This window comes from Ursus arctos, unplaced genomic scaffold, assembly GCF_023065955.2.
Source record: "Ursus arctos isolate Adak ecotype North America unplaced genomic scaffold, UrsArc2.0 scaffold_3, whole genome shotgun sequence".
NCBI classification, from domain to species: domain Eukaryota; kingdom Metazoa; phylum Chordata; class Mammalia; order Carnivora; family Ursidae; genus Ursus; species Ursus arctos.
The window spans coordinates 31,647,973-31,660,501 of record NW_026622985.1 but is presented as its reverse complement, the minus strand read 5'-3'; the positions used below and the strand labels follow the sequence as shown (position 1 = coordinate 31,660,501).

General features: G+C 33.5%; 1 protein-coding gene across 2 annotated transcripts in view; it reads right to left on the bottom strand.

The window, feature by feature from the left end:
* CFAP69 (cilia and flagella associated protein 69) overlaps positions 1-12,529 on the bottom strand; it is a 50,831-nt gene that overhangs the window by 29,187 nt on the left and 9,115 nt on the right. For both annotated transcript variants that reach the window (XM_026505214.4, XM_057304136.1), the window contains exons 2-8: positions 11,326-11,385; positions 9,712-9,777; positions 6,976-7,085; positions 4,601-4,677; positions 2,122-2,220; positions 1,238-1,387; positions 956-1,133 (exon numbers count right to left, since the gene is read on the bottom strand). In XM_026505214.4, coding sequence (XP_026360999.2) covers positions 956-1,133; positions 1,238-1,387; positions 2,122-2,220; positions 4,601-4,677; positions 6,976-7,085; positions 9,712-9,777; positions 11,326-11,385 — 740 coding nt within the window. The remainder of the gene's footprint in view (positions 1-955; positions 1,134-1,237; positions 1,388-2,121; positions 2,221-4,600; positions 4,678-6,975; positions 7,086-9,711; positions 9,778-11,325; positions 11,386-12,529) is intronic.

Genomic DNA, 12,529 nt, shown 5'->3' with positions numbered 1-12,529 from the left:
CTTTTGGTCTTGCAAAGGTGCCTTCAGCTTCCTTTTAGCCAGAGCATTTCTCTGTCACTAGTAATTCATTCTGGAATGGCATATGGCCAACCCAGAACACTCAGGACCAACAGGGACTCAATTCAAAGAATTTTCTTTGGCCTTTCAGAAGAGCAAGTCTTCTCTTCTGCTTGATTTGGGGTTGTGATTATGTGAACCTAAGCTTCTTATGTCTCACCATGTGGAGCTTTAGAATAAAGCCAACACCATGGAAAACTGTATAGGGATGATGAAGACCCACGTCCTGTTATTTGCCGAGCACATGAAACCAGTTTTATCCTTGACCTTGTTTATATAAGCCCATAAGTATCCTCTGTGGTTTAAATCAGTTGGGTTGGGTGTGCTGAATCACTCTCTTCTAGAGAACATGTAGCACCTGTCATATCTCTTTCATAGCATTTAGTTGCCTTTTTACTTGTCCATCTCCCAACATAATGCAAATTCCATGAAAGCAGAGATCATGTCTGCATTGTCTTCATTTGTATTTCTATGGCCTAGTACTGAAGTTGGCACAGAGCAGACAATAATTATTTGATGAATAAATGAATAAGTAACTTAAAGGCTCACTTATATTTTATTGCTAATGCTTACTGCAATATCCAGAAGACAGTAAGTATTTAAAAATAGGTTTATTGAATGAATAAATGAAGTACTGCTTTTAAATGTCTAATTTATTTTATACTTATTCAAAGACATAATTAATTTTGTTAACAAGCTACTTTAAAAGCTCTCCAATAGAAAAAAAAATGGCTTGCTATTGCACAGATGCATTTATACCACAACATAAAAATGATGTCCTGAAACATAGTCATTACATGACTCAAAAGCCTAATTGAACACAAATTCAAACAAAGATGTTAGTTATGGTACTATCATTTTAAGGTTAAAAAACATTCCTATCTAACCCCTTACTTACAGCAAACATTCCAAGTTACTAAGCTGTTGTATGATTTCTTCTTTCGGAGATTTTTCCAATAAATTCCAAAGTATTTCTGATGAACGAAACAGAAGCTGTCCAGAGGGATCTGGGTCATTGAGGTGAGCGCAGATTCCACTGGCTGCTTGTGCTTTCATCATTAAAGTGCAATTAACTTCTGAAAATAAATTTAAAAATTATTTATGTTGTACAGTCTTTACACCATTGGATAGAAACAAAAATCACTGAGAATGAAGTATTTAAATTTAATAATATACAAACCAGAAGTTGAGAGATGTTGCAGAGCTTTAAGTACCCAAAGTTTCTCAACAAGTTGATTTTCAAGTAAGGCCAATGACTGGACCATTGTTTTTGCCAATCCTCCAACCTCAGCCATCTTAATCTTGTATGATGAACTTGCTTGCTGGTAACCTAACAACAATTAGTTAATAAATATGTACAGTTATCTCACATAGTAATCTATGTTCAGACAATGGAATGAGTAATATTATTAAACAACAGCAATAACAACTTTAAAAAAAAGTGTATGGCATTTTTAAATGGTACAGCACAGGGATAGGCACAATTTTTCTATAAAAGGCCAGGTAATGAGTCAATTTTAAAATTTATTATTATATAATATTTAGTAATATATTATATTTATTAATAATTATTATTATATATTCTTAATATATATTAAATCATCAAATTTAATATAGAGGAGTCATCATAAACATTTTCCAAGAAGAGTGACTCATCAAGACCCCTAACTCAAGAGCGTTAACTGACTTAATGGAGACACCTATTGATTCTGGAAGCCTGAGAAGACAGGTGCACCTGACGACAATCCTCATTAAAAATCACTGGCCCCAAGCAAAGACAAGCCTCACTCTTCTTTCCTTTCTGAGTCTTCTGGACGCTCTGTCCATATCTACACTCTCTCTATGTCTTCAGTAAATTCTGCTGTCACTTCCACTTGGCTTGTGTTTGATTCCTATCCTGCACAGAGCCAAGGACCCTTTTGGTTGGTCCTGTGGGAACCCCTCTGGGTCCTCGGACCTAGCCAGCTTGCATCAATCCCACTGTGTCTTTCCAAGTTCAAAGAGAATGAGAAAATATTATTTTACAGACATAAGTTATTACTAAAAGACCAATGAAAACTTCACCTGTAATATGCTTCTTTGGTGGTTCTGCATGATAAAAGTCAACAATACACTTACAAATTTGTATCCTCAATTCAGAATTTGGTATTTTCATTAATTCACCTGCCAGAAAGAGAAATGAATGCTATTTAATAACACTGTCATGTTTAGTTGCAAGTTTAAATGTGTTAACAATACTATTAAAAATATCCTCACTAGAAGTTCATACTGGACCATGTAATTCTCTACATGCACACATGCATATCTGAAATATCTTGGATCTATCCCTACAACATTTGGCCCCTCAATCAACTCAGCCTCTCCTTCCCAGGAAGAAAAGAATGGTGGTTAGTAACATAAATGCCAGAACCAGACTGTTTAATTTTAAATACTGGCTCTGCCACTTACTACCTATGTAAACTTGTGTCTTACTATAAAATGTATAACAATAGTTACTACTTTAAAAATTGCTGTGGGGATTAATATGAAAAAAAGCTGAGAATAGTGTCTGGCATATAGTAAGTTACTATTGTTATTCTGGCAAGATATGGGTTAGCATTTTTCTCTTTACCTAGAGAATCAGTAATTTGTTGCCTCTAATAATGCATACTTTGCTTAGAGAAGTTCCAAGTGAGCTCTGCTTTTCAATTTGCTGACAGACTGGAAAACAGCGAGTTTCTAGGCAATCTTTGCCCTACATATAATAGTTTCATGTTCAAGTTATCTTGGTGGAGATGAAGGATTGGAAGGTTCCTTTTCAGGCATATCTAAATCACTTCTGAACTGGCTTCAGCCTATACTTCAAACTGGATTATTCTTGCTCTGATGAATTACAAGTTATGATCCCTAAGAGAATCTGAAAATGATCTGTGTGATTCTGGAAATGTCCCATGTCCTCTGCATGCCTGGGACAACTGGAGTTGGGAGAATCAGCTTCAGGGTTGAACCAGATGTGGGTGGATTCTGTGAGGGAAACATAATGAAGTGTTCCTGAAACTCCTGTTTTGCATTAGGACTTGCATAATGTTCACCTCTGGAAATGATCAGTGAGTGGGGATGCAAATGGACAAAAGGAGGAAGCACACAGGAAAACCTCACCCCTGTTTTAGGAGAATCTATCTGCAAAAGATACCACTAAAAAAAGAAGACTGTTTCAACATGATTCCCTTAATTTTTTTTTTTCGAACACTTCCTTTGATGTTGAAAATCACTATGTTTTGGAAAAATTTAGTCAACAGGAACAACTAAAGTTTTCCAACAAAACAAATGTTCAAGTTTATGGGAAGTTCTAAGGTTTCTCATCTCTACACTTTTAATTTGTGTAAGTTTAGATCATTTCTCAGTTTCCTGTTTTATAATCTCAGGACGTAGTACCAACTTTTTCCCTCATACATTTCCAAAATCCTACTCTTGAATCAGAAATAGCAATCACTTAAGGAGAAAAAGTAATATGATTTACTACTACATAGTACAAACTGGAAGTTATTAGTAAAAATGAGCAGCTTTTGTTCAACCCTTTATAATCTATACAATTATTTTAGTTTAAATTCATGTTTCCAGCAATTAAAAAACAAGGGACAGAACAGTAGCACTTGCAGTCAATAATCAGTGAAGGGAGCTCATTTTAAGCTAAGAGTTCATACTTACTTCAAGTGTTCTAAGGCAGGCAAGCAGTTATTCAGCAAAGAGCAGACTGACACAGTAAAAAGAGCCATATATTTATCATACAAATGCCTACCGACACTCTTAGAGACAACATTTAAAAATAATAAGGGCAGCAGAGGCATTTTAATGTAATCAACCAAACCTACATCTTTTATCTGTTAATATTATCATGTCCTCTTTAGGGTTGGCTTCCCCATGTAAATTTTGATGCTAGAGATTCACAGAATTAAAGTTTCCAGTTAGTTTCCAGCCCACTTGTTCCTTGCGGTCATCTTATCTAACTCCCTATGATTATTCAAATTTCCTTGACACCTTTATCCACTCTAGGCCATAATAATTTCTCACAGAATATCTACTATTCAAGACTATGAAACTTATTTAGATATAAAAGGATTAATGTCTCACCATTTTATGATTTTATTTAAAATTTTAGATTTTTGGATGAATAATTTGGATCTCAGTGATTCTAGCAATTAATTAGATTCTAGGAATTATTAGAGTTTAATGTTGAAAACATTTTTGTGATTATTGAGAGGTACATATACTTCTCATTTATTAAAAAGTTAAATATTTCAACAAACTAAATAACATCAAAACAAATAAGCATCTGCCTGTCCTTCAATTAAGGAACACAGAATCTTGTTGGTATTAAAACGCCTCAGTGGAAAGCAATACAAAAATTATCATCAAGCACACTATGATTAATTCCCAACCAGAAACAAGAAAAGAACCTACATTTGGAGGGGTACTCTAAAACTCAGTGACTGAAACATTTCTTTCTTGTCAGTAGGGCCTGTCGTATGCTACACCCCTCTATCTTGAAGAAATCTTAACTTACCCAGAAGTGCGATTGAATTAGCAGTATCTTCCGCATATGTTATTTCATCTGATACTTTCTTTTTCAAAAATGGCAAGCTTCAGTAAGAATGAAGAATGCAGGAGTTATGTTTAATGAAGTCCTTAATTGAACCATCATTTGCAAAGTAGGGGAAAATCCTTTCTAAAGAATAAAATGAGGATAATATCCTATTCTGTAGCCCTGGGAGAATTGGCAACTACCAAAAAATTTTGTGTTTCTAACTAACTGATCAAATAGAAGACAGAATAGGTTTATGAAAATGAGGAGAGATGAACATAAAAGGCAAGAGTTAAGAAAGCCATCTTGCAACACTGTATAAGTAAAAAAGTTAAGCATTTATATTAATTCTATAAAAATGTTAATAACAAATATTAATATTAGAATTATATTTCACAGCATTATAATCAAAGTTACTTAAAAATAATTTATATAAAAATCATAAAAGACAGGGCATTCAAACTTAGATCATTAGTCTAAATGTCAAAGGAGAAATAAAAGTTATTTCTTAAATACAAAATATGAACTATTTTGGTATTTCATGAGTTCAAAATTTGAACCTCCTGTGCTTTATAAAAATATAATATATCCTCTCTATAGGACTTTTAATTCATGTTTTTCAAGAAAAAATTTCATGATATTTCAAGGGCAAGCTATGAAGAAAAGGACAATTTTATAAATGTCACAGAGGTTCATTTTTTAGTGTTCCTTAGAATTTTTCATTTGAAACCAATAACTTATTACTTGTTATCCAGCTCATTGTTGGATCTCTAAAGTGAAGAAACTCTAAAATTACTTCTTCTTGTCCTCAAACTTTTTCCTTTTCTACCAAAGGAAACAATCTAAAAGATAAAGCACTAGAAGAGTTTCCCCCTCGAAACCTTATGAAAATAATATGCATTATACTTCTGATGTAGTGAGAAAACATACTACATAGAAGCCAAAACAGAAAGGCTAGGTTTTATTTTTTATTTTCAATGTTTTTATCCCCCAAAAATATCTTGAGAAGGGGATCAAGGGGGGTGAGGTGTGGAGAAATACAGGATGAAAGCAGAAATTAGGAAAGGAGAAAAAAAATTAATAATGTGAATAATTATGAAATATGAGGGAAAGTAAAGAGTGCAATTCAAAAGTCTGTCACTTTATGTAAGGAAACATTCAATCAGAGCTTTCACAGAAAAAGTTCTTGGTGGAGCTCTTTACTGGCATTGCTTAAAGTAATGCATATAGACCTGGTTTTCTAGTACTTGCAGAGCCTTGAAATTTTGAATGATAACAATATAATCTCACATCAATATAATAATAATTTCCAATAGTACATAAAAGTTCCTTGAAAGCACCAGAGCAATAATTTATTTCTTTATTTTTCATAGTCTATATTAAAAATTAAGGCATGGTAAAGGCATTCAATAAATTATTTTTGATTTTGTTCAGATATCAAAAAAATTAAGTGTATATAGTTATAAAATTTTTAAATATTATTGCTACTGAGTCTAAAAGTAAGAGTTAAAACTACCATGTATACATAGTCCTAGTAATATTTTTGTATACTAAAAGAAATATGCTATTTAAAAAGTTAAATTGGTAGAAAGATTTAGAAGGTTAAATTAATGGAAAGGTTTATTCCTACTTTAAGAAATCTCCTCTACTATGTTACATTGAAAGCTAAAAATTGATATTTTAATGTATATCTGGATTAGCTACTATGTGGCAGCAAAGAAGCTGAAGATATTACTAATTCCCCCAAATGTTTGGAGAAACAATAATATGGAGGATAGGATATATTAATTTTATAATGCTGACCTCTAATTTATATTTAAAAATTAAATTAATGTAATTTACATTTATATTAAAAAGTTTAAAATTAATTTTATAATGCTGACCTCTAATTTACATAAAACATATATACCAGAAATGATTGGTGACATTTTATTCTTCATTCAAATTTTAAAAATCAATAAAAATTGACTCAGAACTTAATATATATCTTGGAGAGTCAAATTTTCTAAAGAGAGAAAAAAAAACTAGACTGAAACTATTTAGCAGTGTTCATAAATTTTCTCAAAAATTCTAAAAAAAATCACAATTTCTTGCTTTCACCTCACATTTATTGTTCACTTGAGAACAACTTATTATGACAAAACATTTTAATATACTTACAGTTTAATCTCTTATGGCTAGCTATCTCAGACTACAAAATTGACTACATTTGAAATATCAACTGGAATCAAGTGATGAAGTGAAGTTTTCTGAGTTATCACTTTGCTATACCATACTGCATATCTTTGTTATACCAAATAAAACATAATAAAATACTGCATGCTAATGTAAAATAAAGTTAAAGAAAAACAACTTACCCACATAATTTTAGGATATTAAATGCAGATTCTATAAAGTGGGGCTGGTTTTCAATTTTTTCTGCACACAGATTCAAAATTTTAAATATTTGTGCTAAATCCCTTAGGGGCTTTAGTATTTTTAGTTAAGAAATAAAATTAAGATTAATATTTTATTAGCATATTCTTTATAGATGTCAGTCAAGAAAGTCTATAGAATTCCATCTATTTTTTTAAATGTGGTTGACAATGTTTTAATTGTACTAATTTTGAACTCTAAATAGGAAAACTTAGAACCATATTTTTTTCAGGAACATTATTTAATTTTTGTCTCAGTAAACTCTTTTTTTTTTTTTTTTTTTTTTTTTTTTTAAAGATTTTTTATTTATTTATTTGACAGAGATAGAGACAGCCAGTGAGAGAGGGAACACAAGCAGGGGGAGTGGGAGAGGAAGAAGCAGGCTCATAGAGGAGGAGCCTGACGTGGGGCTCGAACCCGGAACGCCGGGATCACGCCCTGAGCCGAAGGCAGACGCTTTAACCGCTGTGCCACCCAGGCGCCCCTGTCTCAGTAAACTCTTATTCAAAATATTGTTTTCTCTTCTCACCATATCTTTAGAGTTTGATTACTATTATACCGTGGATTCAGTTGATCAATAACTATTGGCAATAATAACACATTGAAAACGGTTAATGACTCACCTTTATCCTTCATCTTTCCCCCACTCACATGCAAAACATACACTGGTTCAGAATAAACAACCCAAACCACCTTACTTTTCTTTATTTTATTAACGTTATTCAGATGCATTTTCTTGCTTTTAAGGTATAAGTTGAAATTTTATTTCATTTAAAACTAGTATAAAAAGCAAATTTTACCTCTTCTAAATCTTGAAGTAACAGCAAACTTTTATCTATTTAAAAAACCCAACTGGTACAAAACAAATTTCACAGGTTTTCTTTTACAGCCAAGGAAACATGATACTTATGGACATACTTCTGTGGTTAAATCCTATCACTTCTAGTCTCTTTCTAGGAACTTCTTAGGAAAAGATGGGAAAGCTAGCTATATTGGAAGTACAAACCTCTATTAACTACCTACAGAAGTGACCACGATACATCTCTAACTTATTTTTGCTTTATGTTTTTTCATATATAAAGCTAGCCTATGAAAGGCCTTCAGAAATAGAGCCATTTGGGGGCAACTGGGAGGCTCAGTTAACCAAGTCTAACTCTTCACCTCTATCTCAGTGTTGTGAGTTCAAGCCCCAGTGTGGAGCCTACTTAAAAAAAAAAAAAAAAAAAAGCCATTTGCCACCAACTCTCTAACGTGAAGAAGAAAAAAATGATGGAGATGTTGAGGTATCAGGGTCAGACAGGGAAAGAAATCACTTGCTAGTAGACTTTTTTGGCTGCCAGTAAATAATGCTCCATGTCCACAAGCCCTCAGATAACTGACGGACTCAACAAATCCATATAAAATGAGGCTAAAATAAGGCAAGAAAAGAATTAAAATGAAATTTTAAGGCACGTTTCCCTGAATGATAGCCTTAAGATGTTTCAAATACTGAAACAATCTAATAGAGACTTACATCTGTAGACAATTTTTGGAGGTTGTGGAGATCAACACTACTGAAGTGCTCTATGGACCACTGCTAGTTCTGAAATTCTCTGTTACCAGTCTGGGGTAAGACAACTACAGAAAGTGAGAGTTTCCCCTGACAACTGTATTGCCTTCTGTAATAGATAAGTTATATGCAAAGCTTATAACAATAACAACAACAACAACAATCCATAAACTGGTTCTTAAGCACAGTTTTGAGTTGCACTGGTTTCCATATATTCTGATCAGGTGGTATATACAGTGGGTATAACATATTTATATAATATTTTACTGGTTATAAAGCACTTGCCTATATGTCATCTCATCTAGTCTTCCTAACAACCTCATGGGGTGCTGTTATCCCCATTTTATGAGGATGAAGAAGAAATTTATCAATATTACAACTAATCAAGTAAATTGGTAGAAACAAGACTTTGACTCGGCCCTCCTAACTATATCCAGTGTCTCTCTGAGTCTATAAAAACTGCCATTATCTGCACAGGATTAAGTACATTAATCTGTTTCTTCAATTTTATATTCTGAAAAACAAAAAGTATAAATCTGCGAAAAATACAAAATGTTAGGTATTTTCTGTGGTAGACAGAACAATGGCCTGCCCAAAGATGTCCACATCCTAATTCCCAGAATTTGTGAATATATTACCTTACATGGCAAAGGGACATTTCAGATGTGATTAAATTAAAAATCTTGAGATGGGAAAGTTATCCCAGATTATCCAGATAAGCCCACAGTAATCAGAGGGATCCTACCTGGGAAAGACAGAGGCAGGAGAGGATCAGAGAAGACGTGACCACAGAAGCAGGGATAAAAGTGGTACTACTTCAAGGAAGGAAGGGGCCATGAGCAAGGAATGCCAGCCTCCTTAGAAGCTGGGAAAAGCAAGGATGGGGATTATTCACCTCGAGAACTTTCAGAAGGAAGCAGTCGTGCCAACATCTTGACTTTAGCCCAGTGATGCTGATTTTGGACTTCTGACCACCAGAACCGTAAGACAAAAGCTTTAAGCTGTTTTGTGACACTAAGTTTGTGGCAATTCGTTATAGCAGCAAGAGGAAAATAATACATTTTCTAGTAAAAATTCTCTCATTTCAGGATAAATGAAACAAACATACATATATATATGTAAAGGATACAAGTCCATTCTGATAACATTGTACCAGTTTCTTGACAGCTTTAAGTTGTTTTTCTTCCAAATCATCCTAAAACAAGTTATCTATTTTAGTTCTTTGTGCTATTAAATCTGTTGAGATTTTTAAAATTTTCTTTAATATAAAAAGAAAGTAGACATTAAAATTATCAAGTAATTCTTAAATTACTATAATGTAAGCATTATAAAGTGTTTCCTGAAACAGTGAAGGAAAAATAAACACACCATTTAAATTTGATTAGGAAACTGAGAATCAAAACTAAATTGATATAAAAGCAGCATTTGTTTCCAGAAATAATATTAAGAATACTTGAATTTACCGAGCAGTTTTCTATGCCATGCACAATATATGCACTATAGATACATGTTATTTCATTAATTTTTAAAACAACCCTATTAGGAAGTACCATAACTATCTCTCTTTTCCAGAATAGGAAACTCAAGCTGAAACCCTAATTTGTCCAAAATCCCCCAGCTAATAAGTGGTGGTGTTAGGAGTCAAATTTGGCAATCTGACTGCAGAAATTATATTTTTAACCTCTAAATTATTTCCAGCATACTGGCACAAACATCTTCAGCCAATTAAAATAAAACAGAACTCAATACAGTAATGTGTTTGTTTACATAACTGAATCACTCTGTCCTTTTAAAGTCCTTAGATCCTTCATGAGAAGCTGTGGCATTTTTATACATTTTTTTGGTCTACCCCTATTTAACAACTAGTAGGAGCTCTATGCGGTTTTCTTTCTTTTCTTTTTTTTAAAATGCAGATATATTCAAAATTAAAAATAACTTTCACAACAAACACAGCCAGCAAGAGATACATTATTTTTATTGTGCTTTTTCTCTGTTAAAATGTAGAAACTAAAAAATGTTAAAACAATACCTAATTTTTGTGCCTACTAATCACTAGACATTGTTTGGTTTTGATGGGCTCTACCATGATCAACCCATTTTCCACATATTAAAAGTATGCAACCTTCATCTTGTAGTAATTTTATACTTTGTGTTGGCTTTTAGGTACTGTGTTGATTCTTGGGTAATATCAGGAGAGTGTGGTGTATAAGCAAGCATTAAATGCATTTATTATCTTTTCTCCCAATGCCTCTCCACTTGGAACCTTATATCTGAAATAATTTCATCTCCATTCCATTCTGTATAAGATTCTTCTCGAAATAGATTACTTAGGAGTATGTATGAGTATGTATGTATGTGTAAATAGATATCCAGATTTCATATCAGAAAATTTTTAGTACATCATGATACACTTTTTCTACCCTTGCTCCCCACATCCTACTTTGTAACAAGCAATTAATAAAGGCTAGAAGAGTCTTCCTCTACTCTTATGATTCTCTTTTATATCCACCATTGATTTGTCCATCCCACAAAACCAAATCTAATCTCCTCCAGCCTCCCTACCAGGTTAAATACATTCATACTAACTTATTTAAACAGTCCTTGAATATAAGACACTTACTATTTGAAATGTTTTCAACAAAAAGAAAGAAATGAGACTTATTTGGGGGGGAACACTTGTTATGGTTCAGGGAAATCATAGTTTATGAGTGATACAGTAGAGAAATTTTCTCTCAAAGCTTACTTTATCAGTCTCTTCAAGGAGGTTGATGACACGATTTAGGTCCATGGTCTTGAAAGCACCCTAAAAAAACACACAACTCTTAGAATTCTGTCATGAGAATCAAGAAATCACATCAAACACATTATTTTTATATGATATCTCTTGGCAACTTAAAAATATCTTATGACAAAAAGATAGTGAGGGGAAGGGGATGATGGAGGGATGGGCAAAATGGATGAAGGGAAGTGAGAGATCATAGGGATGAAGGTACAGACAGCATAGGAAATATAGTCAACGGCATGTAATAGTGTCTGGTAACATATGGGAGCTACATTTGTGGTGAGCACAGCATAACAATAGATTTGTGGAATGACTATGTTGTACATCTGAAACTAACGTAAAATTACGTGCCAACTATACGTCAATTTAAAAAAAGGGGAGAATGAAAAGCTTATAAGAGTTAAAAAAAAACCTCTTGAATTCTAGTATTATCTTATAATCTTACTGTCTTTAAATTTTATTAGTCCTGAAAGGCCCAAGAAAGCATCTGGAATAAAGCACTTCCATGCTTTGGAAAGTGAAATGATGTGGTACACGGATATTACACATCCCAAGCATGCAAATTACATCAAATTTGCCTATGCAGATATACATAAGACTTGCTTCTAAACTACAGGTAGGAGATCACCTTCCTGAACAAGGTATCCCCTCTCTCATAGTTACCATCATGCTTACAGTCATCCACATTAGAAAACAGAATGTCCAGGTGCCTGGGTGGCTCAGTCAGTTAAGCTTTGCTTTTGACTCAGACTCAGGTAAACAGGGAATCTGTTACTCCCTCCCTCCCTACCCCCTAAGCTCCCCCCACCGGCTTGAGGTGCACCCTCTCTCTCAAATAAATAAATAAAATCTTCAAAAAAAGAAAACAGAATGTCCAAGGTCAATAGATTTTATATCTTAAATATTTCTTGAGGCCATACCATCTTACTGATTTATTCAGTTCTCATCTCTCACTCAGTTGGGAAGGTTCCCTGCTGTTCTCCCCGCCTCTACTCTTGTACCCTTCAACATGGTCTTCTACTCTACAGTCTTGATAACAAAATTCAAATCTGAACATAACCCATCTAAACCATTCAATGACTCTCCATTAATGCCCCTCACCCCTCCTCTATTTTCATTTGTTGTGATAATCCTATTCCTCTCCTTGGTTAACCCCCACATGTGC